Consider the following 26616-nt stretch of genomic DNA (forward strand, 5'->3'; position numbering starts at 1 on the left):
TTTTGCTTTACATAATATAATATTCTAATTAACTGTCAGTATAATCTAAATAAAAAAACTATGGAATAGCTAGTAGTTCGTGCTACGCGGTCTGCTGCCTGGGCCACCATCATTGCCACCAACCCAACCCAGCCTCACTTCACTCCTCCATGTTTTCATCCATCCAATCCACCTCAGTCCTGGCTCAGACCAACCTCCTCACGTCCTCACGTCGGACCAACAGACGCATGCACGTACTAGCTGACACTACGACGCAACGCAACCCGTTTGCTTGGGCTCTCCGAGTTCCGAGGCCGCGTCGGCGCGTGCGTCGCCGTCTCCATCCTCCGTTGCGTGTGCAAACGGACGGGGGATTCTTCAATCCGTCGCATCCGCGGCGTGGCGAAGGCGCAGCAGCCTGCGACGAAAGTGAAGTGACCCAATCTGTCGCATCCTCAGCCTATATGCGGCGTAGGCGCAGTAGCCCACCGTCTCCGTTGCGTGCCCGCGGCGCGCGCCTAGGACTGCCGCGCCGTCTTGCCACGTCACCGGTCAGCGCCCTCGGTCTTCGCCACGTCATACTCTCGCGTGCGCCACCATGCATGGCGCGGAACAGGCGTTTCACCACGTCATGGCAATAGGCGCGATCAAAAGTATTAGTTTTGAAAAAAAGCAAATAGTGTTAGATTTAAAATTAGTTTACAAAAAATGTTAAAATAAAAAAAATCTACATCGATACCTAACGAGTAACATCACCGTCGTGTATGCACAAGGACCCGTACATACGTAGTTTGATGCTCTCTTCATTCCAAATTACAAGTCATTCTCAGAATCTTAGAGAGTCAAAACCTCTCAAATTTGATCAAAATTATAGAGAGAATTACAAATATTTATAACATCAAATAAATATATTATGAAAATATAATTAATGAAGAACCTAATAATATTTAGTTGGTATCATAAATATTATTATCTTATCATATAAATTTGATCAAATTTAAGATGCTTTAACTCTCTAAAATTTTTAGAATCATATAATTTGGGACGAAGAGAGTGCCTAATAAGCCGACCATAAGGAAATGTGGCCACGCACGCAGCCAGACACGTTTTTCATGTCACAATTCAGTCATCGCAACGACGATATAATTCTTCTTAGAAGATCGGGTTAGGAAATTTCAGGCCAGGGAAAAAAAGGCACGTATTCACATCGTTTTTCGTCAAAAGCACCGCTCGCCATAAATCCCCAACGTACCCGGCGGGAGAAGCACGGTACTACAGATCGGTCTTGCATGCATGTACGTACCCTGGGTACGTTACGTACGTGATAACGCTGGCCGCCGGCGGGCATGCTCACAAGTCATCACAAGAAAAGGGCACGAGCACGAGGCGGCTCACCCCCAACACAGCACAAAGCCGGCCGGCCGTCGCCACTTTTGCAGCTTTCCCGGCCGGTGCCGGTGGTGGTGTCACGGTGCGGTACCGGTACCACCACGTCAAGGCCCGAACGGACGAACCGAACCCTAACCTGTACGGCTGAATTATTATGGTCGGCTCGTTTAGAGAAAAATATTGTTCTAGCTGAAAATTTATGATTGTTTATGACCAAACGAACATGCTGATGTTTGATAGACTCGTATTCACCTCAATCCACATAGGTTAGTGGATTGAGATAGAACTTATACTATTTTTCATCCGAATCTATTCCGACACATGTAGATTGAGGTGGGTACGAGTGCATCCACAAGCCCTGTGCTCCACACGTCAGCCGCCGGGGGCACCTCCCCACAAAACGCCCGTGCCGAGACAAACACAGCCCAACCCACCCCAACCCAATCGCGCGCCCGCCTCGGCGCTACGTTGCCCGCGCGAAAAAACAAAAACGTACACCACCACCGCCACCACAACCACCGCCGCCGCCGCCACCGGCCACCTCGGCAGCAGCTACGTGCGTTCGTGCGCATGCACTGGCGCCACCGAGCCGGCCTTACTGGTGGTGGTGGTGGCGGGGATGGGGGCAGCAGCGGTCGACGACGCCGCGTCGATGAGGGCCGCGGTGAGGCGGTTCTGCTTCGGCGCGGCGGCGGAGGAGAGGCGGGACGCCGCGGGGGAGGTCGCGAGGCTGGCGCGCGCGGATGAGCGGACGAAGCGCCTCCTGCCCGAGCTCGGCGTCGTGCCGCCGCTCCTGGACATGCTGGCTGACGCGCGGGGCGCCGCGGGAGCGCGCGTGGCCGCGGCCGGGGCGCTGCTCGAGCTCGCCAGAGGGACGCACAGGTTGGTCACTGATTCTCGGTGCTTGTTGCGTGCGTCAGTGTGTTCTTTCCTCGAGATTCTTCTCGCCTGCAACTTCTTTTGAGCCATGTTATTACTAGACTAGAAACTCTTTTGGGGAGGGAAAACAGAGTGGGTAGTAGCGTAGTATGGCTCTGCTGAATGAAATTTGAATTGGGGAGCAATGATCTTTTTCCAAAATTCAGGCAAAAAAGAGGGCCACGTTTTTGAACAATTTATTTTCGAATATAGTGATTTAACGTTTCTGTTCTGGAGTGTCCAGCTGCCTTTCTTCTCCTCACTCACGGTTAGGTTTGCTTTGAATTTGAAATCCACCTGTTGTTCACATTCTGGAGTCAACAAGTTGTGTCTCAAGTCCTCATCAACTGCTACTTCTCCATGGGAAAAAAAAAAGAACTCTTGACGTCAGAAAGTACATGCGATCCTTCTCGAAGAAGTTGAATTTAGGACGCTGCTTATATATTTCGCTTGAATTTAAAAACTCTGGGTCTGGGTTGCTGCACTTGCACACATATATACATAAACTGCGCTGTAGTCAGTCACGATGCTTTACATTCACAATTTTCGCAAAACCATATAACAAAGGATTGACAGATCAGAACTGGTTAGCCTTACCTTTTGAAAAAAGCCCCCCCTCCCCCGCGCTTTGACCTTTTGAGCAGCATTTGTCAAAGTCCTTCTTAAACAATATGCACGCCCATCAATTCTTGCCGGTTGCTGCTTTCCACAAACCATTTGGCCTTGTTTGGATGCATGTGTATCTACTTCAGTTCACATATGTTGGAGTGGAATGAAATAAAATTTGGTTTAAATCCACTTCAACACATGTGGATTTAGACGAACACATGCGCATCCAAACAAGGTCTTTCACGGGCCAACCTTTGCGTCTGCCACTGCCAGAGTCCCCTCGCGCCATTGTTATTTGATCTGACAAAATAATTGACCAGAAACACATAATGTCAGCGCTTTATCCGGCTCCAGTTTTCAACTTTGTTGGTTGGTATTAGGCAGCCCAAACGTACAATATATACTCTCTCAGGCTCAGCTCTTTCAGGTTTCAGCGCCTCCCTTGTTTTCTGCAGACAAAGTTTGCCAAACAAAATGGACCCAAGTCCCCTAACCATGTGTTTCTTTTCGTTGGTTTCATCACTTTGACGAAACCAGCTACAGAGTAGCTCTTATATTAGAGAGACATTTGTGCTTTATTTTTTCCCCCTTAGCATAATGCAAATTTGGTATGTCATGTGGATATGGCTATGGGCCCCAGATAGTGACAAGCATATACATGGTGCGTCAGGAAAAGACAGACACCATGTGTGTGACACCCCAACGTTGAGAACTTGGACGTACGTACCCAGTTTCTACTAGGGTTGATGTGGACCTGCACTCGTTGCTAATTTGCCTGCACGGCATGGTGGTGTTGCATCGACTGCCAAATGCCAATGGTGACACTGACAGTGGAAGGAAACTGAAAACCACAATGGCACCCGTGAAGCACGCAGATGATAGAATGATAGAACAGACGTGTAATCCAATAGACCGTGATGCATGACATTAAGCCATCCCTTCTGAATGCTCCAAGAAGCGTCTAACTGACTGGATTAGAATTCAATAATTCATGGGTTCAGAATGAATAGATCCATATATATACTGTATTGTTTCTCCTGAATTGCGTATTACATATTAGTACTGCAATTTGAGTAGTTGATGGAAAACTGGCAAGGCCTTTCTCTGAATTTACAGTATTTTTTTTCTCTGAATTTACAGCATGTTTTTAGCCCATCTCTTGTCATTCTGTTCTGCAATTTTAGGCGATTGAAAAAAAGTAGTGCTCTATTAGCACTGCAACTTTAGGTAATTGAGAAAAGGGCAAAATTGTTCTCTGAACTCCACATTGCAGTATGTTTTCTGTCCATCTGAAATCTGTTGCCATTTTGGTTATCTGCTGAAGTGCTGATGAGCTTCTGCTCTTGGTTTTCAGAAATAAGGTGCACATCGTCAAGGCCGGTCTGCTCAAGAAGCTGCCGCAGCTCACGGACGAGAAGGACTTGTCGAGAAGCCAGGAGCTGGCGCTGCTGGTCCTTTCCATCTCGTCACTGGTCAACACCGACTTCCCCCTCTCCACCACCGAGCTCCTGCCGTTCCTCGTGGCCACCCTCAGCGCCGCCGACGTCCCGTCCGACACGAAGCTGCCGTGCCTGGCGGCCCTCCGCAACCTGTCGAAGAAGCTCGTGCACGCGCGCGACGTGGTCTCCAGCGGCGCCGTGCGCGCGCTGCTGTCCCTGTCCCTGTCGCTGGACCGGAAGACGTCCGAGGCCGTGCTGTGCATCCTCGGGGAGCTGGCGGAGGCGAGCGCGGCGGCGAGGAAGGCGATGGAGGAGGAGGAGGGCGAGGCGGCGGCGCGGGCGGTCCTGGAGGCCATGACGCGGCACGAGAGCGCGCGGTGCCAGGAGCACGCGACGTACCTGACCATGGTGCTCGCGCACGGCAGCCGCGCGCTGAGGCGCAGGATGCGCCAGCTCGGCGTCGTGCAGGCGCTCCTGGAGGTCTCGCTGCTCGGCAGCCCGCTGGCGCAGAGGCGGGCCGCCAAGATCCTGCAGTGGTTCAAGGAGGAAGGGCCGCAGAGCAGCAGGATCAGGGCGCACTCGGGGCCTCGCATGGAGGGAGACGGCGGCACGTCGTGCCCCGACGAGACGTCGCCTGCGAGGACGGCCGGGAGGCGAAGGATTGCCGCCGGGATACCACCGTGGGCAAGATTGTGAGGCAGAGCCTCGATAGGAACATGTCTATACTAAGGAGGGCCACGGCGTCCGTGGATCTGACCAATGTTAAGCTGCTGGTTAGGAGCTCTAGCTCCAAGAGCTTGCCTTGCTGAACTCGATTATCAAGTGTTCAAGTTTTCCCTTTTATTTTGGTGATCACCATTCTTTCCGAGTGCTCGTGTCGATCTGCAAATTCGGCTTTTCTCGTGTAACCACTTCATTTTTTTTTTATCCTAGTTGCCAGTTGGCACCGATAATGCGGCCCATTAGCACCTAACCATCGTGGAAACCGTCGTGGGCCGGTACTGGGCCCTTCCGTTGGCCAGGTCTTCTTCGGCTCCTCAAACTCGCAACGCAACACACACTTACCCCGCCGCCGCCATCCTCGCCTTCGACGTTTGAGACTTTGAGGCAAGCATGGCAGGCATCCCATCAGGTGAAGGCAGGTTTTTTCCAAACTGTTTCCGCCTTACTCTACTTCTGTTCTCAAATTGTTTCGGAGCTTTCCTCGGGGAGATGTTGTCTGACCTAAGTGATCTAACGATGGACGAAAGGATGGACGCCCTTGGAAAGGTGCGTTCAGTTGCTTTTCCTGTTGCCATATTGCTTCAGTCATTTGAACTTTCACACGAACCCTATTGTCGTGCCTTTTATAATCCCTGATATTCCCCAATCTGCATCGACGATCGAAGTATACTAACCCCTGATCAAGCATCGTAACCCCTTTCAGAAATTGGAAGAATACTCGCTGTCTAAAGCGCCTTCGGGACACACCAGCTGTACCAGCGAAGACGAGGAGGACGAAGACGAGGAGGAGGATGAAGATGAGGTGGAAGAAGTCGAGGAGGACAGGGAGGGAGGAAGACTGCAGGTGGAGAAGGATAGGGAGGGAGGAAGACTGAAGGTTTGTATAGTGTTCTGTAAATTTCAATTGATACGCCGACATACCAGATTTTGTGCTGGCAGAATCTGTAGATTGCATTCGGTTTGCTCAGCATTTTTAGTAAACTTCTTAGGCTAATTTGTATGACATTAATGTTTTTCAGCTGATAGATGATGAAAAGAAACCTCTCTCTGCTGAAGAACACCAGGTCTATCGTGAATGTGAAAGCGAATAAGCCATAATTAGCTGAATGCGTTGAGTGCCATGGTGAAGAAGCCCGAGGCTCGAGAAACAAATAATTCTTTTAGCCGGCAATGATTTATGTTCAACTTAATTATTTTTTGGTTTCTGTTAGACTCTTATCATCTTTGAATAATTATCAGCTCTTGAAGCTTCAAGGTTTGAATGTCTATTGGCCGTCCCATGCATCTGTTATACCCTGCATTGTCTATTGGCCGTCCTCTACGATCAAGAGCCAGAGACTAGATCACATCCTGGCTTCTTGCTCCTATTCCAGAGAGGTGTGGTGGAACATCCTTGTCAGCTGGCGTCTTCGGTGGCACGGTCAAGCAAGAAGAGGTGCCGACTCTTTGTTCGCGCTGGTAGCCTGGGAACTTTGTAAGGAGCGTAATGCTCGCTGCTTCTGTGGAGCGTCTGCCTCCGTGCAACATCTACTCGTAACCATTCGGCAAACTGTGGGCCAATGGATCGAAGCCGGGGCTACCAACTTAGGTTGTTTAAGGAGCGAGTAATTGCGTAAATCATTCTCTCATTCTACTAGGGTGGGCCGAGTCTTCACTGTAATCTCTTATCTCCCCCCTAGTGCGAGGGTTTACAATTTCGGCGAAATATAACCGATATTTCCAAATTTCATATTTATCGCTGGGGACCAAAAATTTTTTCTTACCGGTATTATAAACCTTGCGTTGTATCAAAACTCATTTTCTCCTTAATACAAAGATATGCAAGCCTTTTGCGCATTCCAGAAAAAAAAAAAACCTTCAGAAAATTAGGCAATCAGTGCCAGTTAGTTGCTACACTATAGTTTCTAAAGCCCTGCACTGTTGTAATAAGCCAAGGAAAAAAATATTATATTGACAAAGGAAAATAAAGAGCACCTATAAAAATCTGGGATAACTAAAATGATAAAGACCAAATTTTATAGTTGCAGTCTTCCATCAAACATACATGCCATACAACCGTGATAAAACAGGAGAAATCTGACATAATCATTGAAGCATGTTCCGTTAATAGTAATCATCATTTTTTTCCGAAAGATCATAGTATTCATCATCGAAACATGTTTCTTTAATAGTAGTATTGCATCAACTTTTGCCCTCTAACTCCTTTCAGTCTTTATTAGAAAAAGCAATGGCAGCAGGTATGAGGTAGATGCAAATCTGACAGCGCTGGAATCACTTACCACTCGATGGCATTCACCATTCAGCCTTAATAAAATACAGAAATTTGGAATCACCTGCTACTCAATGTATTCTTTGGATTACCCTACGAGAAGATAAAAATTTTCACGAAGTCACCACTAACCTTTAGGAGGTACTATATGAAAGCTGATGTGTAGCACAAAAGGTGTTGGAGGGTAAACAATGCAATGATATACATGGAAGAATGGAATACATGATCAGACAAGCTTGCACAAGAGAAAAACTGCTATTACATAGCATTGGTCTCCAATCACTACTGTCTGAAAGATTCTCTTTCAATTTGATACTGATTCTTTCAAATGCCTCAGCGAAACTGGTCTAGTTGAGACGGTGTAACCTGGAAGATGGTAACCAAGGAAAATGAACAAATATATTGAAATATATCGAAACCAAGTGCAACGAATTTTGTGGCCTGAAGAACTTGCATTTAACAAAACACATAAAGTGCAAGCATCAGAGAGAAGCAAACCTAGCAAGATCACCTTGGATGTTGCGAGTTTGTGGCAGGGTCCACACGAGCAGCAAGTATGGGCATCCGCCGCGAGGTCCATGGCGACCTGGTGCACTCTGAAGGCAAAACGAAGGCAAATCGAACTCCTTGAAGCACCAGCTCCTCTTCGTCAGGGCCAACTTGTATGGTCTCAAGCTGTGAGGAAACCTTTCTCAGATATAGGAGTACTTCATTGCCAGCTTCACTACTGATAAAACGCAACATTTTTTTTAAACGAAAACTCTGAACATTTTGGAAACCGTCGTGGGCCGTATATAGGGTCATTTTGGAAACCGTCGAGGACCGTATAGAGTGTCCTTCCGTCGGCCAGGTCTTCGGCTCCTCAAACGCGCAAGCGCAACGCAACACAGTTTGTTACCCCCGCCGCCGCCTGCTTCGCCTTCGACGTTTGAGGGAGAGCAAAGCATGCCAGGCATCCCATCAGGTGAAGGCAGCGGCGATGACCGCAATAGCAGTTGGTTTTCGGAACGGTTTCCGCCTTACCCTGCTTCTTTTATCACGTTTTCCCACATATACAAGGACCTCCTCGGGGAGAGGTTGTCTGACCTAAGTCATCTTCCATTCTACGAAAGGATGGACGCCCTTGGAAAGGTGCGTTCAGTTGCTTTTCCTGTCGTTGCCATGCTTCAGTCATTTGAGCTTTCACATGAACCCTGTTGTCGTGCCTTTTATAATCCCTGATATTCCCCAATCTGCATCAACGATCAAAGTATACTAAGATCAAGAATCGTAACGCCTTTTCAGAAATTGAAAGAACACGAGCTGTCTAAAGCGCCTTCAGTACACACCAACGAAGACGAGGAGGACGAAGACGAGGATGAGGAGGACGACGAGGAGGACGAGGAGGACATGGAGAGAGGAAGAGTGAAGGTTTGTATTAACTTGTATAAATTTCAACTGATATATATGCTAGCATACTGGATTTTGTGCTGGCAGAATCTTTAGATTGCATTCGGTTTGCTTGGCACTTTTAGTAACTTCTTAGACTAATTTGTATATAACATTAATGTTTTTCAGTTGATAGATGATGAACAGAAACCTCGTCGTGCTGAAGAACATCAGGTCTATAGTGAATGTGAAAGAGAATGCAAGAAGCCAAGATTAGCTGAATGCGTTGAGAAGCCTGAGGTCCCGAGAAACAAATAATCGGAATAATCCTTTTACCCGGCAATGATTTATGTTCCCACTTAGTTATTATGGCGCATTGGTTTCTGTTGGACTCTTATCATCTATTCTAATGCATTATTTTTATATAATGTTTTTGTTCATATCAGCTGAAGAACTCCAGTTAATTTGGCTATAATCAGAGTCAGGTTGGTATGGTCGGTTGTTCCAGCATTCATGCGATTAAGCATACTTTTTTTTCGTCTAGTTTCGATCTACCGGTCTACCCTCCTGAGCAGTCAAACCGTGTTAACTTGGTGATCTAGATTAACTAGAGATGCTATGACAAGAGTTTTGAATTAAATTGACCTTACTAGATATACTATCCCTCCGTTCAAATTGTAAGGTTTTTCTAGATACTAGTAGTCATGCACACACGTGTAGTTATGCGATATATTTACATTCATGAGTTGAGATAATACAGAAAGAACCTTGGATGTTTTTTTTTTCATTCAAGAGTTGAGTTGATTTGGTTGCATCTATCACATCCTCCAAACAAGCCCTTTTATTACATTGGTATTCATGCCTTAGGACATGTACAACCCATGGACAAGGTGTCATCTATAAGTCGAGTCTAACATACAGACAGCTAAAAAACATGTCATGCAATGGGCATAGGTTTAATGCTTTCCATATGGCCAAGATAAATCATGAAAACTCTTTTGTATACCATTGTGTTGCTATTTAATAGAAAATGGATCACGCTCTTCATTTTCAGAACACAAATGATATGTTCAAACGGGGCGGATCCAACGGTGGGGCGGGGGGGGGGGGGGGGGGGGGGGGGGGGGCTCGAGCCCCCCCTACCCATACCGGAGCAGTGGAACCTCATAAATTTTTAGGCAAAGTTTTATAGTGTAGGGGAGCTGAGACTTAAGATTGAGCAGCAGTGTTGTTCAAACCCCCTCCCCCCCTGAAATATTTTCTGGATCCGCCGCTGTGTTCAAAGGAACATATTTGGTTCAAACAGACCATACATTGCAATAGGTGCCAAACAACTAGTATATAAGTTCAGTTATCAGAAAGATATCACCATACATTCCATGAAGGAAGCATTACAATACAGGTACGACTTGTTGTTCATATGCCATAACAATTGATATCTGAAAGAAGAGTTTCATGTTTGATCATTGTTTCATGTTTCATTCAGCATGTCTCTATTAATTAAAATTACAGATTGTTTCATCTAGCCAGGTCCTTGTTCCTCCTAGCCAGCTTCTACTATATACTGAATCGGTGTTTCAGTAGTTGAACTGATATGCTATCCAGCCAGGGTCGGGCCCACCAGTATTCAAGGGTATTCAATTGAATACCTAAATTTTATCGATAATGCTTCCACGTGAGCGTCTGTCCGGACGTCGCATGCCACACTCCGCCTCACCACTTGCACCCGCGCTACTACTAGCTCCCACGCTGCGACGCGTGCCTCGCCCATGACACTTGCTCCCTCCCTTCGCTCGCCCCACCCGTCGCGCGCCCGACCCGCGTGGATTCGACCCGCGCGTCGTGGCCATCCATCGCCACGCCCCATCCTGCGCATGCCGCCTCCGCTCTCCTCATCTCTCGCTCTCTATTTCACGTCCGCTGACAGAAGAGTTCCTCCCTAGCCTCTTCCCTAACCCCAACGCCGTCGGGATGCTTCGTCGCAGCTCGCCTCGGGTCATCCCCGAGCGGGCCAAGGGCACCCACGAGCACGGCCAAATGCTAGTGGTGCTCGCGCGCCGCCACACACCGTCGGCTACCACCCCGACGGCCGGAATCGACCGGCCTAGGCCTCCCCCTCGCCTATGTTATAAATGTATGTTTCAAGTGTTTCAGACGTTTTATATGTATGTTTCAATTGTTTTATATGGATGTTGCAAAAGTAGATTGGAGATATTGCAAATGTTGCATATGTTAGAAGTGTTTCAAAGGCATGTTGCAAGCTTTGTTTAAAATGTTTTCTCTGATCCAGACGTATGTTGCAAGCGTTTTGATCTGGATGTTGCATATGTTTCACACATATGTTCCAACAGTATGTTTAAAATGTTTCATCTGTTTCAGCCTTATATTACAGCAAGTGTTTTCATGTTGCAAGTTGCACATGTTTTTATCTGGATATTGCATACATATGTTGCAAGTGTATATACCAAATGTTTCATCTGTTTTAGACTTATGTTGCATTCAAGTGTTTCATGTTGCACGTGTTTCATGTTGTTCGGAGAGTTAGGGGCGCCGGGAATGGAGCGCGGCGAGCCAAGGGCTAGCGGATGTGGCTCGCAGCGCCCCGGGGGCCGTCGGTCGAGGTGTGACAGGGCGGGGTGCACGTGCGGGGCGAGGCGAATGCCCAGGCAGATGGGGGCGAGTCAAATCGAGATGGACGGGGCGGACTGCGTGTGCGAGGCGAGTCGTTCGAACACGCGGGCGCAGCGATGGGGGCAGGTGTGCATGCGGGGCGGGGTGAATCAGCGGATGAGGCAGGTTGCGCGGGCATCTAGGTGCGCGCGTTCGTCCATACGCTAGCCATGCCGAAAGTTTTTAGCAAAAAAATTCATATATGTAGTGTATATATAAGTCTGTATATTGAAAAAAAAATACAGCAAACTTGAACACCAATATACCCAATATACAGCAAATCACCACAAAATAACATCTTTCTACTCGTTTTCCTCCCCTACCCGAAGCCCCCCAACGAGATCCAGCGGCCCATATTCTCACCCGCAGGTCCAACAACGCCTGCTCCCAACTCCTCTCCCCCACGCTCACCGGTGGTCACGGGAGTCAGGGAGGGAAGCCGCACGCGACTCCGCGTTTTCTCCATGAACCGGCGCTCGGCGAACCCTAGCCTAGCTTCGAGTGGCGGCGCCTTGGTGGCCGTCCGGAGAGCAAGCATGGCAGGCATCCCATCAGGTGAAGGCAGCGGCGATGCCAGGGATCGCAGTATCCCGGTTTCGGAACTGTTTACGCCTTCCCTTCTTCTGTTACCAAGTTTTTCTGCGAAATACGACTTGGACCTCCACGGGGAGATGTGGTCTGGTCTAAGTCATCTTCCGTTTGACGAAGGGTTAGAGGCCCTTGGAAAGGTGCGTTCAATTGCTTTTCCTGTTGCCATGCTTTACGGCCTCCTCGTTTGGATTATAAGTCGTATTTTTTCAGCCAACGAATAATATTTTTCTCTCGTAACAAATCAGCCAACGGTACTTTTACTTATGGCTTATCAGCCAAGCGAACATGCCATTAGTCATTTGAACTTTCACACAAACCCCACTATTGTCGTGCCTTTTATAATCCCTGATATTCCCCAATCTGCATCGATGATCAAAGTATACTCAGATCAGGCATCCTAATGTCTTTTCAGAAATTGAAAGAATACTCGTTGTCTAAAGCGCCTTCGGAACAACCAGTGAAGACGAGGAGGACAAAGACGAGGAGGGCGAAGATGAGATGGACGAAGACGAGGAGAAGAACATGGAGGGAGAAACACTAAGTTTAAATCCAAGGGCTAAAGTTCAGTAATGTCACATCGAATATCACGTGGGGATATCACATCGAGTGTTCGGATAGTAATAATAAAATAAATTACAGAAGTCTTCAATAATTCGCGAGACGAATTTATTAAGCCTAATTAATCTGTTATTAGCATATGTTTACTGTAGCACCATAATGTCAAATCATAGATTACTTAGGCTTAAAAAATTGTCTCGCAAATTAGTCTCAATCTGTGTTTTTAGTTTCATAATTAATCTATATTTAATACTTCATGCATATGTCAAATATCTGATATGACAGGGGCTAAAGTTTAGGGTGAGAAACAAACACACCCTGGCTGTAGATTGCGTTCGATTTGCTCAGCACTTTTAGTAACTTCTTAGGCTAATTTTGTATAACGTTAATGTTTTTCAGTTGTTGGATGATGGAAAGAAACCTCTTTGTGCTGAAGAACATCAGTTCTATAGTGAATGTGAAAGAGAATGCAAGAAGCCAAAGATTAGCTGAATGCGTTGAGTGCCATGGACATGGAGAAGAAGCCTGAGGCTCGATAAACAAATAATCCTTTTAGCCGGCAATGATTTATGTTCAACTTAATTATTAAAGCGCACTGGTTTTTATTGGACTCTTATCATCTATTCTAATGCATTATATTTATAATGCTCTTGTTCATATCAGCTGCAAAACTCCACGTAATTTGGCCCACTATACATTTCTATTTGTTTGGTGATACAAAAGCATATCAGAAGTTAGTCATGATTGTTTATTGATGATATGTCAGATTACGAAACTTATCAAGATCAACAGTGCATGTATCTCTAAAATAAAAAAATACATGCTCTTATATATTAAAAATAAAGAATTCGGCTGTGAGGCACACGCCACTACACAGGAACAGCATTTCATGCCACTCAACAAGATGACTGAGAATGTGAGATATAGCATTTGGCCAAGTAAATAGACGTTTCCACTATGCTATAGTGATGGACTGCTATAAATACATGTGTTTCAACTTCTGCCAGTGAGCCTTTGCTGTTGCAGATGTTGGTTTTGGCTTTCCCGTTGCTGGAAGGTTGACGCCTTCTCCTTCAACTCCTGAAAGGCGCGCATCGTATCACCGTCGAAACCCCCTGCAAACTGCAAGGTATGGTAGGGCTGAGCACAACATACAAGTTTGAAGAGCATATCGACGTACATGAGTAAGTGGAGTGGTTACCTGGTGTACTCTGAAGGCAAATCGAACTACTTGAAGCACCAGTTCCTCTTCGTCAGGGCCAACTTGTATGGCCTCAAGCTCTGAGGAAACCCTTCTCAGATACTTCATCGCTAGCTTCACTGATTGCAATTTCATCTGCATATTAAGACTCAGCTTGTCATCAAAATGCCATTTATGTTTTAGGAAGTAAGTTCTGTAACGATATAACTGTATCCACAAAAATGGGCTGGTCAAGTGTATATTTGCTGTTAGGTTTAAGGGCTTAAGCTTATCCCAGTAATTGAATGGAAAACAAACAACAGGGGAACTAGTAATTTGCCTCCAATCACTTTTTTTTTCTAAATTAAAGGTCATGTTCGGCTTATTCCAAAAACGGCACTATTCAGCTTATTTTTTCAGCTGGAACAGTGTTTTTCTCTCACAATATTTTAGCTGGAACAGTGTTTTTCAGCCAAATTCAGCCAGCCGAACAGAGCCAAAATGTCTAACATGAGCCAGAATAGAGTAACAGTGTGTTGCTGCCTTTTTTTTGTTTTTGTTTAGCTCAAAATTCATGGACCATGCTTCTGGACCAAAAATTCAGAGGGGGCCATGCAGAAACAAAATTGTTTCACGAGAATCCCTGACTAACACAGCATTTCACAGAACATGGCCACCACAGTTGATATGGCCTTTTTGGTCCCAAAAATACCAAGGCCATGTTTAGTTCACCCAAAATCCAAACTTTGACACTATGCAAAAAGAAGATTACCCGTCACATCAAACTTGCGGTACATGCATGGAGTACTAAATATTGACGAAATCAAAAATTAATTGCACAGTTTGGTTGTACTTTGCGATACGAACGTTTTGAGCCTAATTAGTCAATGGTTGAACAATTATTACCAAATACAAACGAATGCTACAGCGTGCTACAGGAAATTCGGCGACGCCAAATTCAGCCGAACTAAACATGGCCCAAGTTTGCGTGCATTTATTTTTGGTTGGTACCACAAGTTGTAAACGACAGAAGACATTTGCCTGACCAAAAAACAGCACAGCACAGTACTAATTTGACCCCGATATTCAGAAAACATCATCATACAGAAACAAAATAGATTCACAGGAACCCTTGGCTCACACGTGCATTTCTTAGCATATCCCAACAAGAAACAAAAAGCTACTATTGGTCCCAAAACACCTAATTGCCCAAAATTCTTCCCGTCGGCACCTTGAGTGCGTCTAAATTATGTATTTTGTTCCTGCCCTTTTCGTCTACAAGTGCATGAATCACAGCAGCTCATCTAACCATTTAGAGTATTTTGGGGAAAAAGGAAGAATGGTTAAATCCAATGAATTAACTCAATCAACATGTTTTTCCTAGTCAAAACTAATTAACTTGCAGTACCTGACTAACAATTCCGGTGTCTTGCATCCACTCCCATGGGATCTGATACCCACGATACCGGCTCATCGTGCCATCTCGCACACGCACAAGGCTGTACACTCCATGCTCCAACCTGCTAACGAAACGTCGATGAGCACAAGAACAAGCAAAAACAACTGAATATGTATGGCCGACACCAAAAGCTACAAAGTGTAACTTACTTCTCGAAGAGGGCCTGCATCTTCTTGAGAGCAGAAGAGCAGGGCTGCCGGGGGTCATCATAGAACGATGACGCTTCCGACTCAATCTTCTTCAAGTCGCGGTAGCCGAACGCGGCCTCACGCAGCGCGTCTGCCTTCCCCTCTGGCCAGTCGAAGTGCTTCAGCACCGCCCTCTCGTCCACCTGCATGCGCGCAGCGTCCAGTGATAACAAAGTTAGCTGGTCGCTGTTAAGGCAGAATTCGTGACGGGGACAACGAATGGATAGCTCACCAGACGCGAGAGCTCGACGTCGAGCCACTTGACGAAGGTGACCACGTCCTCAATGTCGACAAACGCCGCGCCCTGCACCTCCTTGATCAGGAACCGGATGAAGTCGCCCTGCCTCTCCACGTCCGATTTGATCTGCAATCACCAATCAAACTAATCAGTTCAGAATTTTTTGTGTGTTTCCCATCACAAACCAAATAATCAAGGGCCCAATAATCAAAGCAAGTTCAAATACTAACAACCCAGCAACAGAAGCAGACTCATTTGATTTCAAAAGTTTCTTCGATCCAAGAACACATGGCGCGAAGCAACGGTCGAGTTAGCTAGGCTCCAACGGCTAGCTGGGCCTCGAGGTTTCGGCTGGGGAAAAGCTACAGCTTTTTATATTCGAAAAAAAAGCAGCACTCCCTGTCTCAGGTCATTTTTACACTCCTCTTTTATCTATCAGTGGCAGCATCAGCACTTGTGCTAGTGGTCACAGTGTCTGGGCCCCACGAGTCAGTCTGACAACACTGAGCCTGTTTCGATTGATTCCCAGGACCAGAAGAAGGTTGCAGCTTTCTTTTTTGTTCCCAACTACACATTAGTCCTATTCGACTACTCCTATCATGTTCATCTCCCTCGTCCTCTCTGCTCGTCATCGACCGTAAAATTCCAAGACAAACGCAGACAGGAATCCACGGATTTCTTGCACGAATTCATGGAAGGTTGGTGAGCACGGGGGCGATGAACAGGGGAAAAGGCGCTTGTCTGTTTCAACTGTATTTGGTGCTGAGACGGCCGTATGCGAGCTCACAAGCTCGAAAAGACGATCACTTTTCTGGTGTTCACCTTTCTTTTGTTCATCTCTCCACAACAACTCCTTATCAGCAAGTGCAACAGCTACTTCAGAACCACTCAAGGCAATTTGTTAAAAAGCTTTCGCTTTTGAGAAAATTTTCCCCAAAAATGGCAGGTCAAGGAGATGACGACGTTGCCAAACAAGAATACAAGAGTGGGGAATGGGTCTAAGATGACAAGACAAGGGAATTTTACTTTATGAGTAGAGACTAATAAAGATAAATGAACGAATTTTATCGATCGAACACTCTTTCTTTTCCATTTCCATTACTATGATGGAGTAAATCGATCGAACACTTACCGCGAGAAGATGAGAAGAGCGGTTCTCGATCTCGCCGATCATGTCCCTCGCGGCGGCGGCACCCCCACCGGAGCCAGCGTCGCCGGCAGCGCCGCCGTCCCTAGACCTGGAGTCCCTCCGCATTAGCGAGTGGTAGAACTCCACCACCTCGGGGACTCGCCTGACGCACGGGGCGGGCGCCGGGGCCGTCGCCGAAGTCGCAGGGGACGACGCTTTGGAGCTCCTTTTCGCCGCCGGTGGAGGCGGCGGCGGCGGCGCAGGAGGCCCCGCCCCTCCGCCTCCGCCGCCGCTGCTGCTCGAGGTCGACGGTGACGAGCTCGCGCTGCGGCGTCCGCGCGCCGGCATTGACGGCAGCGGTGGAGGAGGTGGAGGCGGGGGTGGGGCGGGTATCGGCGGGAGCTTGGAGAGCTCCGGCACGCGGCTTCTCGACGCCGCGGTGTCTGAAGAGTATGTCGGCGTCAATGGCACCGACGAGGAGGAGCTGGACGAGGAGTTCGCCGGCGAGGAGCGCGACGAGCCGGAGAAGTAGGACGACCTGGACTTGTGAGGCGCCGGCATTGGCGGGGGCGGCGGCGGCGGAGGCGGAGGCGCGGGAGGAGGGACAATCGACAGCCCGGGCACGACCGCGTTGCTCGCCGCATTGTAGCGGCCGGACAAGGAGTTGTCGGACGACACCGACGACGAGCAGTCATCATGGTCGGGCTCGGGGTCGGGGTACCGCCGCCGTCGCCTCTTGACCTCCGCCACCTCCTTCTCCAACTCAACCACCCGCTGCTGGCTGGTCCTGGCGGCGGCGACGGCGTCGTCGAGCTCGGCGCGGAGGCGCGCGTTCTCGTCCTGGAGCCGCGTCAGCGCGTCGCGGCAGCGGCCGAGGTCGCTGCTCTTGGCGGCGAGCTCGGTCTCGAGGAACGGCACGATGGCGACGGTCTCCTTGAGGATCTTGTGCTCCAGCAGCTCGGTGCGGAGGCGGGACTCCCGCTCCCGGAGCTCCTCGACGAGGCGGGCGAGTTCGGCGACGGCGGCGGGGCCCGGGCCCGGCGGCGGCTCGGGCGGCCCCGCCGCGCGCGCCGGCTGTACCTGCGCGGACGACCGCGGGAAGTAGCGCGAGAACGGCCCGCCGCCGCCCTTGGACCCCGACCCGGGCGGCGCCGCTGGGGAGCCGGACGACCGCCGGCGCGGCGTCTCCGGCTGCCCCCCCGCCGCGGCCGACCCGGGAAGCTGCAGCGGCGCCGGCGCCTTGCGCGAGGACGAGGTGGAGGAGGCGGCGGCCCCGGGCTTGGGCGTCGCCGGGCTCCGCTGGAAGCCCATGGCCGCCTTGACGCGGCCGGCCACCATGGCTGGCTGCTGGCTGATGCTTCGCCGGCCGTGGAATACGAAATGGACGCCTAGGATTGCGCCACGGGCATGGCGTTCGAGGAGCGGTCGTCGGTGTTGCAGTAGGCTAGGCTTTTTGGCGTGCGGTTGGGTCGTGGGTGTTAGATTGATCTCTTGACCAGTAGGCCCAACGGCCTATTGGGCCTTGGTCTCGCGCCCTGATCGGGGGTGCCCAACCCTACATGGTTGGTGGGCCCCCGTCGCACTGCGCTATATAGAGAGGTGGGGGCCGGCGGCTCAAAGTACGAGGTTCGCCGTGAGCCGCAAACCCACCGACAAAACCCTAGACCGATCTACGAGGGCGCGCAGCCAGCGACGGGAAGCCGCCACCGTCATCATCGTCTCCACTGCGTCGCCTCTCTTCACCGACCGTCGCTGCCCGTGCGCAGCCTACATCGACGAACCTGATGGAAGCTACTGGATCCTCCACCCCTGCGGTCTCAGGTTCGGTACCCTTCCCTTTTCTCTCCCTGTCTCTCTGTAGACCGTTCTACATGTCCTAGGATCTACTGTTTTACATGTTGTACCAAATAGAACAGTCAAAGTCTAGATCGATGATCCTACAGTCATAACATTGGTACCAGAGCCACGGTTTAGGTATAGATATGGCTAGGGTTTTGATCTAGAACGGATAAATCGGTTTGAAAAGCAAAAGATGAAGAGATCCAGTGCGGATCTAGAACGTAGAAGGGGCTTCGGCCGACAGTGGGTTCGGATGAACCCTAACCCTAACTGGGTTAAAGGAAAATTGAGGGCTCGTTTTCATGACAAAATCGAACCCTAAAAGCCGAAATCGTTTCGGGAAAAGCAAAACAGAGGCCATCCCAAACCCCAACCCTAACCCTAATCGTCAAATCGGGTCAAAACCGAACAAATCAAAAGAATCAAAAGAAAGGGGAGAAAGGTAAGAGGGTGGCCTACCTCGCCGTTGCGCGGCACTACAGTCACGCCGGCGCGCGGGGAAGAAAAGGGCCGGCCGGGGGTGATCTACTCGCCGGAACGGCCACTAGGGCGCCGCGGCCAGGCCGCTCGACGGCGACGCGCTCACCCGCTGGGGAGCGCGCACGCCGGCGAGGGGGCCGGAGACGGCGCCGGGGCTTGCTGATCTCTCTCGCCGTCGGAGCTCCTCGCTCGGTGTCTGCTGCGGCGGGACTGAGTGGAGAGGAGAGAGCAGTGAGGGGCGGAGAGAGAGAGAGCGAAGCCGAATGGCGCTAGGGTTCACGGGCGCCGCGGCGGTCGCCGTTTTTGATCCTCCGATGCGCGCGCACAGCCGTCGGATGGAGAGGAACGGCTGAGATGGAGTGGGCCAAGTCGCAGCCCAGGCGGGCGCGCGGACGCGCGGGACATTGCCGGCCCAGGCCCAGGTTGCGGCCTGGGTGTGGCCTGTGCGCGCGAAAAGAAGATGGGCCGCGGCTGGCTGGGCCGATTTCGCTGGCGCGCGCGCGCGCGCATGGGCAGGCCGTGGGCCGCGCGTGTGCTGGCTGGGCCGAAATGGTAAAATGAATAGAAAAGTCACAGTTTTTGTTTTTCTTATTTTCCAGAAGACAGTTTGATCAATTTGAATTGATTTTTTTTATGATAATTTCTGTACAAAAATTTATCCAACGATATTTTTTGTTCAGTAAATGGTAAATTTGCTTCTGGAAAATAGGAAGAGATTATTAAATGTTAAAGTTTCCGCTGCGTATTTAAAGATGTAATTTTCATTATTAAATTCGAACTAACGGGAGAATTTAATTTTGAAAATGGATATGTTTTAAATTGATTATAATGTTGTTGTTATTCTGACCAACGTTGATTAATGACAATATTATAATGTTTTTTGTTATACATTAATTCTATTTCTGCCCAACGGTGATGTAGAATTAGTGTAGAAAATAATTGTATGTTTTAATTTTGACCAACGTTAAACTAAGGCATGCAATTATTGTTGTTATTTCTGTTCTCACCCTATTTGAATTATGTTTTCAGGAGGATACAACTTGATGAGTTGTATCAAAGAAATCCCCACTCTAAAAGGTGATAACTATATTGAGTGGAAGAAAAAGATAGACCTGGCCTTTATCCTCGCTGAGGTGGACTGGGTTGTCACCACACCGTGCCCTAAAGAACCTGTGGCACCGGTGAGGGAGACAGATGAGACTGATGCTGCATGGCAGAACAGAGAGCGGGATTTTGCTCCCGTAAAGATGTCCTATGACCTTGAGCATAGGAAATGGGTCACTGCCAACAAGAAGTGTCTGGCAGTGATAAAGAACACAATTGAGCCTGCTATTGTGGGCTCAATTCCAGACTGTGACACGGTCACAGAGTACCTAGACAGAATAAAGAGTCAGTTCACTGGCTCTTCAAAGACATATGCAACCCAGCTGATCAAGCAGCTGGTCACAGAAAGGTACTCTGGTGGCGGCAGTGGCATTAGAGAGCACATACTGAGAATGAGCAATCTGGCATCTAAGCTCAAACCAATGGATTTGGCACTCAAGGATGAGTTTCTTATTCATTTGATTTTTGCTTCTTTGCCCAAAGAATTTGACACATTTGTTGTTAACTACAACATACAGCCTGAAAAATGGGATTTGGAAAAGCTCATAGCCATGTGTGTGCAGGAGGAGGAAAGAATAAAAGTTTCACAAGGTGGTTCTGTGAACTACCTAAAAGATAAGAAAAAGAACTATAATAACAGTTCTTCCTCCAAATCATCTGGAAAAGGTCCCATGCAACAGTCTCAGAACCAGCAATTCCCAGTGGCTAAAGACCAGTGTCTCCACTGCAAGAAGACAGGGCATTATAAAAAGAATTGTCCTGATTTCTTAAAGATGATAATGAAGAATAAAGGTGAGAACATTATTACGTTCGTAAATGAATCCTTGTATGTAAAGTTTTCAAAATCTACTTGGTGGATTGATTCAGGTGCAACTATTCATGTTGCTAATTCATTACAGGGATTCCGTTCGATGAGAACTTTGCAAAGAAGCGAAAGTTTCATTAAAGTCGCAAATGGAGAACAAGCAGATGTTGAGGCCGTTGGTGATCTTCCATTAGAGCTTGCTGATGGCTTCATAATTATTCTTAGAGATGTTCTTTATGTACCTTCTTTGCAAAGAAATTTGATTAGTGTTTCAAAGTTGGACCATGATGGTTATGATTGCCACTTTGGAAATGGCAAATGTCAAATATTGTTTAATAATAAATGTATTGGTCTTGCCTTCCGACAAGACGAGCTTTATTTGTTATCACTTCGTGAAAATGTTAATTCCGTATGTGATGTGAATGAAAATGTATCCTCATCGAACAATGGAAACAGAAAACGAAAGAGAGCTCAAGATGCGTTGTCGAAATTATGGCACTGTCGTTTAGGCCATATTTCGAGGGGGAGAATAGAAAGACTAGTTAAGAATGATATTCTTCCTCCATTAGAGCTCTCAGAGTTAGAACAATGTAGAGATTGCATAAAAGGAAAGTATGTAAAGAAAATTAAGAAAGATGCCAAACGAAGCACAGGAATTCTACAGATTATTCACACAGACATATGTGGTCCTTTTCCTGTGAAAAGTGTGGATGGTTATGATTCATTCATAACATTCACAGACGATTACTCTCGGTTTGGCTACATTTATCCAATTAAAGAAAGAACAGAAGCGTTGGATAAATTTAAAATATTTAAAGTAGAAGTTGAAAATCAGCATGATTTAAAGATTAAGATAGTCAGGTCTGACCGTGGAGGAGAGTACTACGGTCGGCATACCCCATATGGACAAGTTCCTGGACCTTTTGCAAGGTTCTTACAGGAGAATGGTATAGTCGCCCAGTATTCAACACCGGGCGAACCTCAGCAGAATGGAGTAGCTGAAAGGCGTAACCGTACCCTGATGGATATGGTGCGTAGTATGATAAGTTACTCCACTTTACCCACGAGTCTGTGGATGGAGGCGTTAAAAACCGCCATTCATATTCTCAATAGAGTACCAAGTAAGTCGGTGCCCAAAACACCGTATGAGTTGTGGACAGGAAGAGTACCCTCGCTTAACCACTTACGTGTGTGGGGGAGCCCTGCTGAGGCTAAAGTTTTTAACCCAAACACTGGGAAGCTAGATCCCAAAACAGTGAGTTGTCATTTCATTGGCTACCCAGAAAAGTCAAAAGGTTTTCGTTTCTACTGTCCTAACAGACATACAAAGTTTGTGGAAACGAGACACGCTGTCTTCCTAGAGGATGAAATGATAAGGGGAAGCATGGTAGCTCGAGAAATTGACCTTGAAGAGAAGAGGGTGTTTGCACCCACTCCGATCATTCATGAGCCATTTTTCTCACTACCTGCTGTTGCTGCACCAACAGGACAAGACACTGTGGTGCCAGCACCTGTTGTTATCCCGCCTGTGGCAACAATGAATGATGATGAGGAACCTGTGGCTCAGGATCCTATAGAACCTATTGCCACACATGAGGGGGAGCAACAACAGCCTCAAACAGAAAATGTGCCAATTGACGAGGCCCCTAGAAGGTCTCAAAGAGTTAGAAAATCAGCTATTCCTGCTGATTATGAAGTGTACAACACTGAAGAATTTCAAATGGAGGATGATCCCACCTCATTTGAAGAAGCCATGAAAAGTGACCATTCATCAAAGTGGCTTGAGGCCATGGAAGATGAGATGAGATCAATGAATGCAAATAAAGTTTGGGATTTAGAGATAATTCCTAAAGGAGCCAAAACAGTAGGCTGTAAATGGGTCTACAAAACAAAACTTGACTCTCAAGGGAATATAGAGAGATATAAAGCCCGACTTGTGGCAAAAGGCTTTACACAAAGAGAAGGGATTGATTACAATGAGACATTTTCTCCAGTCTCATGTAAGGATTCCTTCAGAATCATAATGGCATTAGCGGCACATTACGATTTGGAATTACACCAGATGGATGTAAAGACGGCATTTCTCAACGGAGACTTAGAGGAAAATGTTTACATGGCACAACCGAAAGGTTTTGTCATAGAAGGAAAAGAACGTTTGGGATGCCGCCTAAAGAAATCTATTTATGGATTAAAACAAGCTTCAAGACAGTGGTACTTGAAGTTTGATCAGACAATAAAGAATTTTGGGTTTAAAGATAATGTTGAGGACAATTGTGTCTACGCAAAGTTTAAGAATGGGAAGTTTATCTTCCTTGTCCTGTATGTGGATGATATCTTACTTGCTAGTAGTGATGTCAGTCTACTACTGGAAACAAAGAAGTTTTTGTCCTCAAAGTTTGATATGAAAGATCTTGGTGAAGCTTCGTTCGTTCTAGGGATCGAGATTCACCGAGATAGAAGTAAAGGGGTATTAGGACTGTCACAAAAGGCATACATAGAAAAAGTCTTAAAGAAATTTAGTATGCACAAATGTAGTCCCTCACCTGCTCCTATAGTCAAGGGCGACAGATATGGGGATTTTCAATGCCCCAGGAACCAATATGAGATCGATCAAATGAAAGTGGTTCCATATGCTTCAGCTGTCGGAAGCTTGCAATATGCTCAAGTGTGTACGCGCCCTGACTTAGCATTTGTTACCGGGTTACTTGGCAGATTCCAGAGCAATCCTGGAATAGAACATTGGAAATTGGTAAAGAAAGTCTTGCGTTATTTGCAAGGAACGAAAGGCCTCATGATGACGTATAGAAGATCTGATTCACTCCATATAGTGGGATATTCAGATTCTGATTATGCGGGAGATAATAGAAAATCCACGTCTGGATATGTGTTTACTCTCGCAGGGGGAGCTATTTCATGGAAAAGCTCAAAGCAAACCGTCACTACATCGTCCACAATGTATGCCGAGTTTGTAGCATGTTATGAGGCAACGGGGCAGGTGAACTGGCTAAAGAAGTTCATACCCGGTTTGAAGGTGGTTGACGACATCAATAGACCACTGAAATTATACTGCGATAATAATCCAGCAGTACAGTATGCTCACAACAATAGGTCAAGTGGTGCTGCCAAACACATTGACATAAAGTATTATGTTGTGAAGGATAAAGTCCGGGATCAGATGATAAGTCTTGAGCATATAAGTACCGAAAAGATGCTCGCGGATCCGCTTACAAAAGGCTTACCACCCAACGTGTTCAGAGAACATGTAGCCGGCATGGGTTTAAGGGAAAGCCTATAATTCCTGGACTATAAAGGGCCCAAAAGTTAAAGTAACTATTTCAGATCAGAGACGTGCATTGTAGCTGTCAAATCTATCGGCGATTGACCGAGACGATGAAACATGCTCTATGCATCATCTGTGAAGAAATGAGTAAGGTTTAAAGGATTGAAGTTTAAAGTTTAAAGATAAAAGTAATAGTGAGATCAAGGGGGAGAATGTTAGATTGATCTCTTGACCAGTAGGCCCAACGGCCTATTGGGCCTTGGTCTCGCGCCCTGATCGGGGGTGCCCAACCCTACATGGTTGGTGGGCCCCCGTCGCACTGCGCTATATAGAGAGGTGGGGGCCGGCGGCTCAAAGTACGAGGTTCGCCGTGAGCCGCAAACCCACCGACAAAACCCTAGACCGATCTACGAGGGCGCGCAGCCAGCGACGGGAAGCCGCCACCGTCATCATCGTCTCCACTGCGTCGCCTCTCTTCACCGACCGTCGCTGCCCGTGCGCAGCCTACATCGACGAACCTGATGGAAGCTACTGGATCCTCCACCCCTGCGGTCTCAGGTTCGGTACCCTTCCCTTTTCTCTCCCTGTCTCTCTGTAGACCGTTCTACATGTCCTAGGATCTACTGTTTTACATGTTGTACCAAATAGAACAGTCAAAGTCTAGATCGATGATCCTACAGTCATAACAGTGGGATCTTAAAAGAGAGAGGTGAAGTGGGGCACGGCGTTCGAGGAACGGTCTTTGGTCAATTGGTCTGCTGGTGCTGGGAGTGATGAATGCTGCTGATAGTGGAGTGTTGGGTGCTAAAATATATATACTCGTCAGCTTCAGCTCGTTGGGCGTTGGGGGTGGAATATGAACGTTGGGGGGAATTGGGGAAAGGCGTTGGCACGCCAGGTCGCCACAATCCACAGCTGCATGTTGGGGGGGGGGGGGGGCGGGGGTGTTTAGCGGGGGAGGTGAAAATTTTTGGTGTCACATCAAATGTGTCGAAAGAGATTTTTGATACTAATAAAAAAAACAAATTACAGAACCCATCTTGAAACTACGAGACGGATCTAATGATACTAATTAATCGGTCATTAGCCCATATGGGTTACTGTAGCACGTAAGGCTTTTCATAGACTAGTTAGGCTTAAAAGATTTGTCTCGTGATTTTGCCGAGAACTGTACAATTAGTTTTTTTTCGTCTACATTTAGTACTCCATGCAAAAAATTTTGGAAACTAAACAAGGCTGAATCTGGAAACCACTGCTTTTCCTCCCTTCCTCAGTTCCTTGATCTGTTTAGTTGTCAGCTCAGTGAGATGCCCTATAACCGATGATGCCCTTTTCTGGCTTTCTTGTCGTTGATTCACGCAGATGAAACCCGAATGCCAAATCCCACATACCCACGAGATTTGAAAATTGTTGGGTTGAGCTTGCGTGCAATCGCATTCATGCTACAATACAGATGACGGACACGCACGGCGGCACGGGGTACGAACGGCGATTCGTGCACCAGCTGCGACGACGTGTTACACCACGTACTAGTATGAACTGCCACCGTGCATAAGCATAACAAGGATTCAAGCCCAAGCATGGCACTACCGGCGTCGCCGCGCCAGCGGCCCAGGGCTCGGTAAGTGGCGCGTCACTGTAGCTATGTAGAGCTAGCTAGGCGTGACTCCATGCAGATGCAGGCATGCAACGCACCCAGCTCTGCACCAGGTGCCTACTACGCCATGCATGCCATGCGCTGGTGACAGGTACAGCGCTCCTACTGCTACTGGCCGGGACGCCTGGTTCCAAATTGTACACCAAGCCGCGCCGAGGAAATAAAGGCAGGGGGAGCTGCTACGACTACGAGGTACTAGGAGCAACCGTTACCGTTGCTGTGCGGTGGTTCCGGCCGGCGGAGCGGCCAACGCACGCTCTAGCGCGGTCGCCGCACAGATCTCACGTGATAGATGTACATGTACGAGTAGATCTTTGCATGCTGTGCAGACAAGAAGAAGATCCATCATTAGCAACGGTGGTTAAGGGAATGATGGAATGATTAGCAAGCAACCCATGTAGATGGCGGCATGGCGCCACTTCGTCGGTTGTCAGGTCCCGCCACCCACGCACGGCGACACACACGACCGTGCTACGTGCACGCCATGGCATCGCTCTCAAGTCTCTAGTAGTACTTGTGCTCTGCTGACTCAATGGCCCGACACGTACTCCGCCCGGTTCGTCGGCGGCAAACCCCACAGAGCCATCGATGCAGATCACTTCACTGATAAACAACCCATTGGTTTCGGGCAGAGACCAGACGAGAATGATGGCATCTCACTCCCGCCACGCGACGAGCGGCCGATCAGCCGGTGTCACTCACTTAGATTGCTGATTTTAGGGCCTCTTTGGCACGGCTTATATC

General features: G+C 48.0%; 3 protein-coding genes, 1 long non-coding RNA gene and 1 pseudogene across 4 annotated transcripts; 4 read left to right on the top strand and 1 right to left on the bottom strand.

The window, feature by feature from the left end:
* The first annotated feature begins 1801 nt into the window (after nt 1-1801).
* LOC136518962 (U-box domain-containing protein 7-like) lies at nt 1802-5143 on the top strand (annotated as a pseudogene).
* A 232-nt stretch (nt 5144-5375) lies between these two features.
* Nucleotides 5376-6314, top strand: LOC136515080 (uncharacterized). Its single transcript, XM_066508765.1, has 3 exons — nt 5376-5603; nt 5761-5934; nt 6077-6314. The coding sequence occupies exons 1-3, from the start codon at nt 5448-5450 to the stop codon at nt 6146-6148; spliced, it is 402 nt and encodes a 133-aa protein (XP_066364862.1). The 5' UTR covers nt 5376-5447; the 3' UTR covers nt 6149-6314.
* A 1897-nt stretch (nt 6315-8211) lies between these two features.
* LOC136516115 (uncharacterized) lies at nt 8212-9012 on the top strand. The gene is made up of 4 exons (XM_066509505.1): nt 8212-8290; nt 8439-8457; nt 8611-8736; nt 8884-9012. Exons 2-4 carry the CDS (start codon nt 8440-8442, stop codon nt 9010-9012), a joined length of 273 nt encoding a protein of 90 aa, XP_066365602.1. The 5' UTR covers nt 8212-8290; nt 8439.
* A 2745-nt stretch (nt 9013-11757) lies between these two features.
* Nucleotides 11758-13195, top strand: LOC136518544 (uncharacterized). The gene is made up of 3 exons (XR_010774547.1): nt 11758-12092; nt 12368-12516; nt 12913-13195. It is a non-coding gene; the product is annotated as an uncharacterized lncRNA (long non-coding RNA).
* Nucleotides 13196-13201: 6 nt separating this feature from the next.
* LOC136518543 (protein INCREASED PETAL GROWTH ANISOTROPY 1-like) lies at nt 13202-18126 on the bottom strand. Its single transcript, XM_066512219.1, has 6 exons — nt 16711-18126; nt 15573-15704; nt 15302-15483; nt 15102-15213; nt 13715-13849; nt 13202-13635 (listed from the first exon to the last, which is right to left on the bottom strand). Exons 1-6 carry the CDS (start codon nt 18043-18045, stop codon nt 13507-13509), a joined length of 2025 nt encoding a protein of 674 aa, XP_066368316.1. The 5' UTR covers nt 18046-18126; the 3' UTR covers nt 13202-13506.
* Between the last annotated feature and the right edge of the window lie 8490 nt (nt 18127-26616).

This window comes from Miscanthus floridulus, chromosome 17 (genome assembly GCF_019320115.1).
Source record: "Miscanthus floridulus cultivar M001 chromosome 17, ASM1932011v1, whole genome shotgun sequence".
NCBI lineage: Eukaryota > Viridiplantae > Streptophyta > Magnoliopsida > Poales > Poaceae > Miscanthus > Miscanthus floridulus.

Coding starts and splice junctions, on each gene's coding strand:
- LOC136515080 (XM_066508765.1), top strand. CDS start 5,448: ATGGCAGGCATCCCATCAGGTGAAGGCAGGTTTTTTCCAAACTGTTTC. Junction 5,604..5,760: donor GGATGGACGCCCTTGGAAAG/GTGCGTTCAGTT, acceptor AACCCCTTTCAG/AAATTGGAAGAATACTCGCT. Junction 5,935..6,076: donor GGGAGGGAGGAAGACTGAAG/GTTTGTATAGTG, acceptor AATGTTTTTCAG/CTGATAGATGATGAAAAGAA.
- LOC136516115 (XM_066509505.1), top strand. Junction 8,737..8,883: donor TGGAGAGAGGAAGAGTGAAG/GTTTGTATTAAC, acceptor AATGTTTTTCAG/TTGATAGATGATGAACAGAA.
- LOC136518543 (XM_066512219.1), bottom strand. CDS start 18,045: ATGGTGGCCGGCCGCGTCAAGGCGGCCATGGGCTTCCAGCGGAGCCCG. Junction 15,214..15,301: donor ATGCAGGCCCTCTTCGAGAA/GTAAGTTACACT, acceptor TTTCGTTAGCAG/GTTGGAGCATGGAGTGTACA. Junction 13,636..13,714: donor TTGCCTTCAGAGTACACCAG/GTAACCACTCCA, acceptor CATACCTTGCAG/TTTGCAGGGGGTTTCGACGG.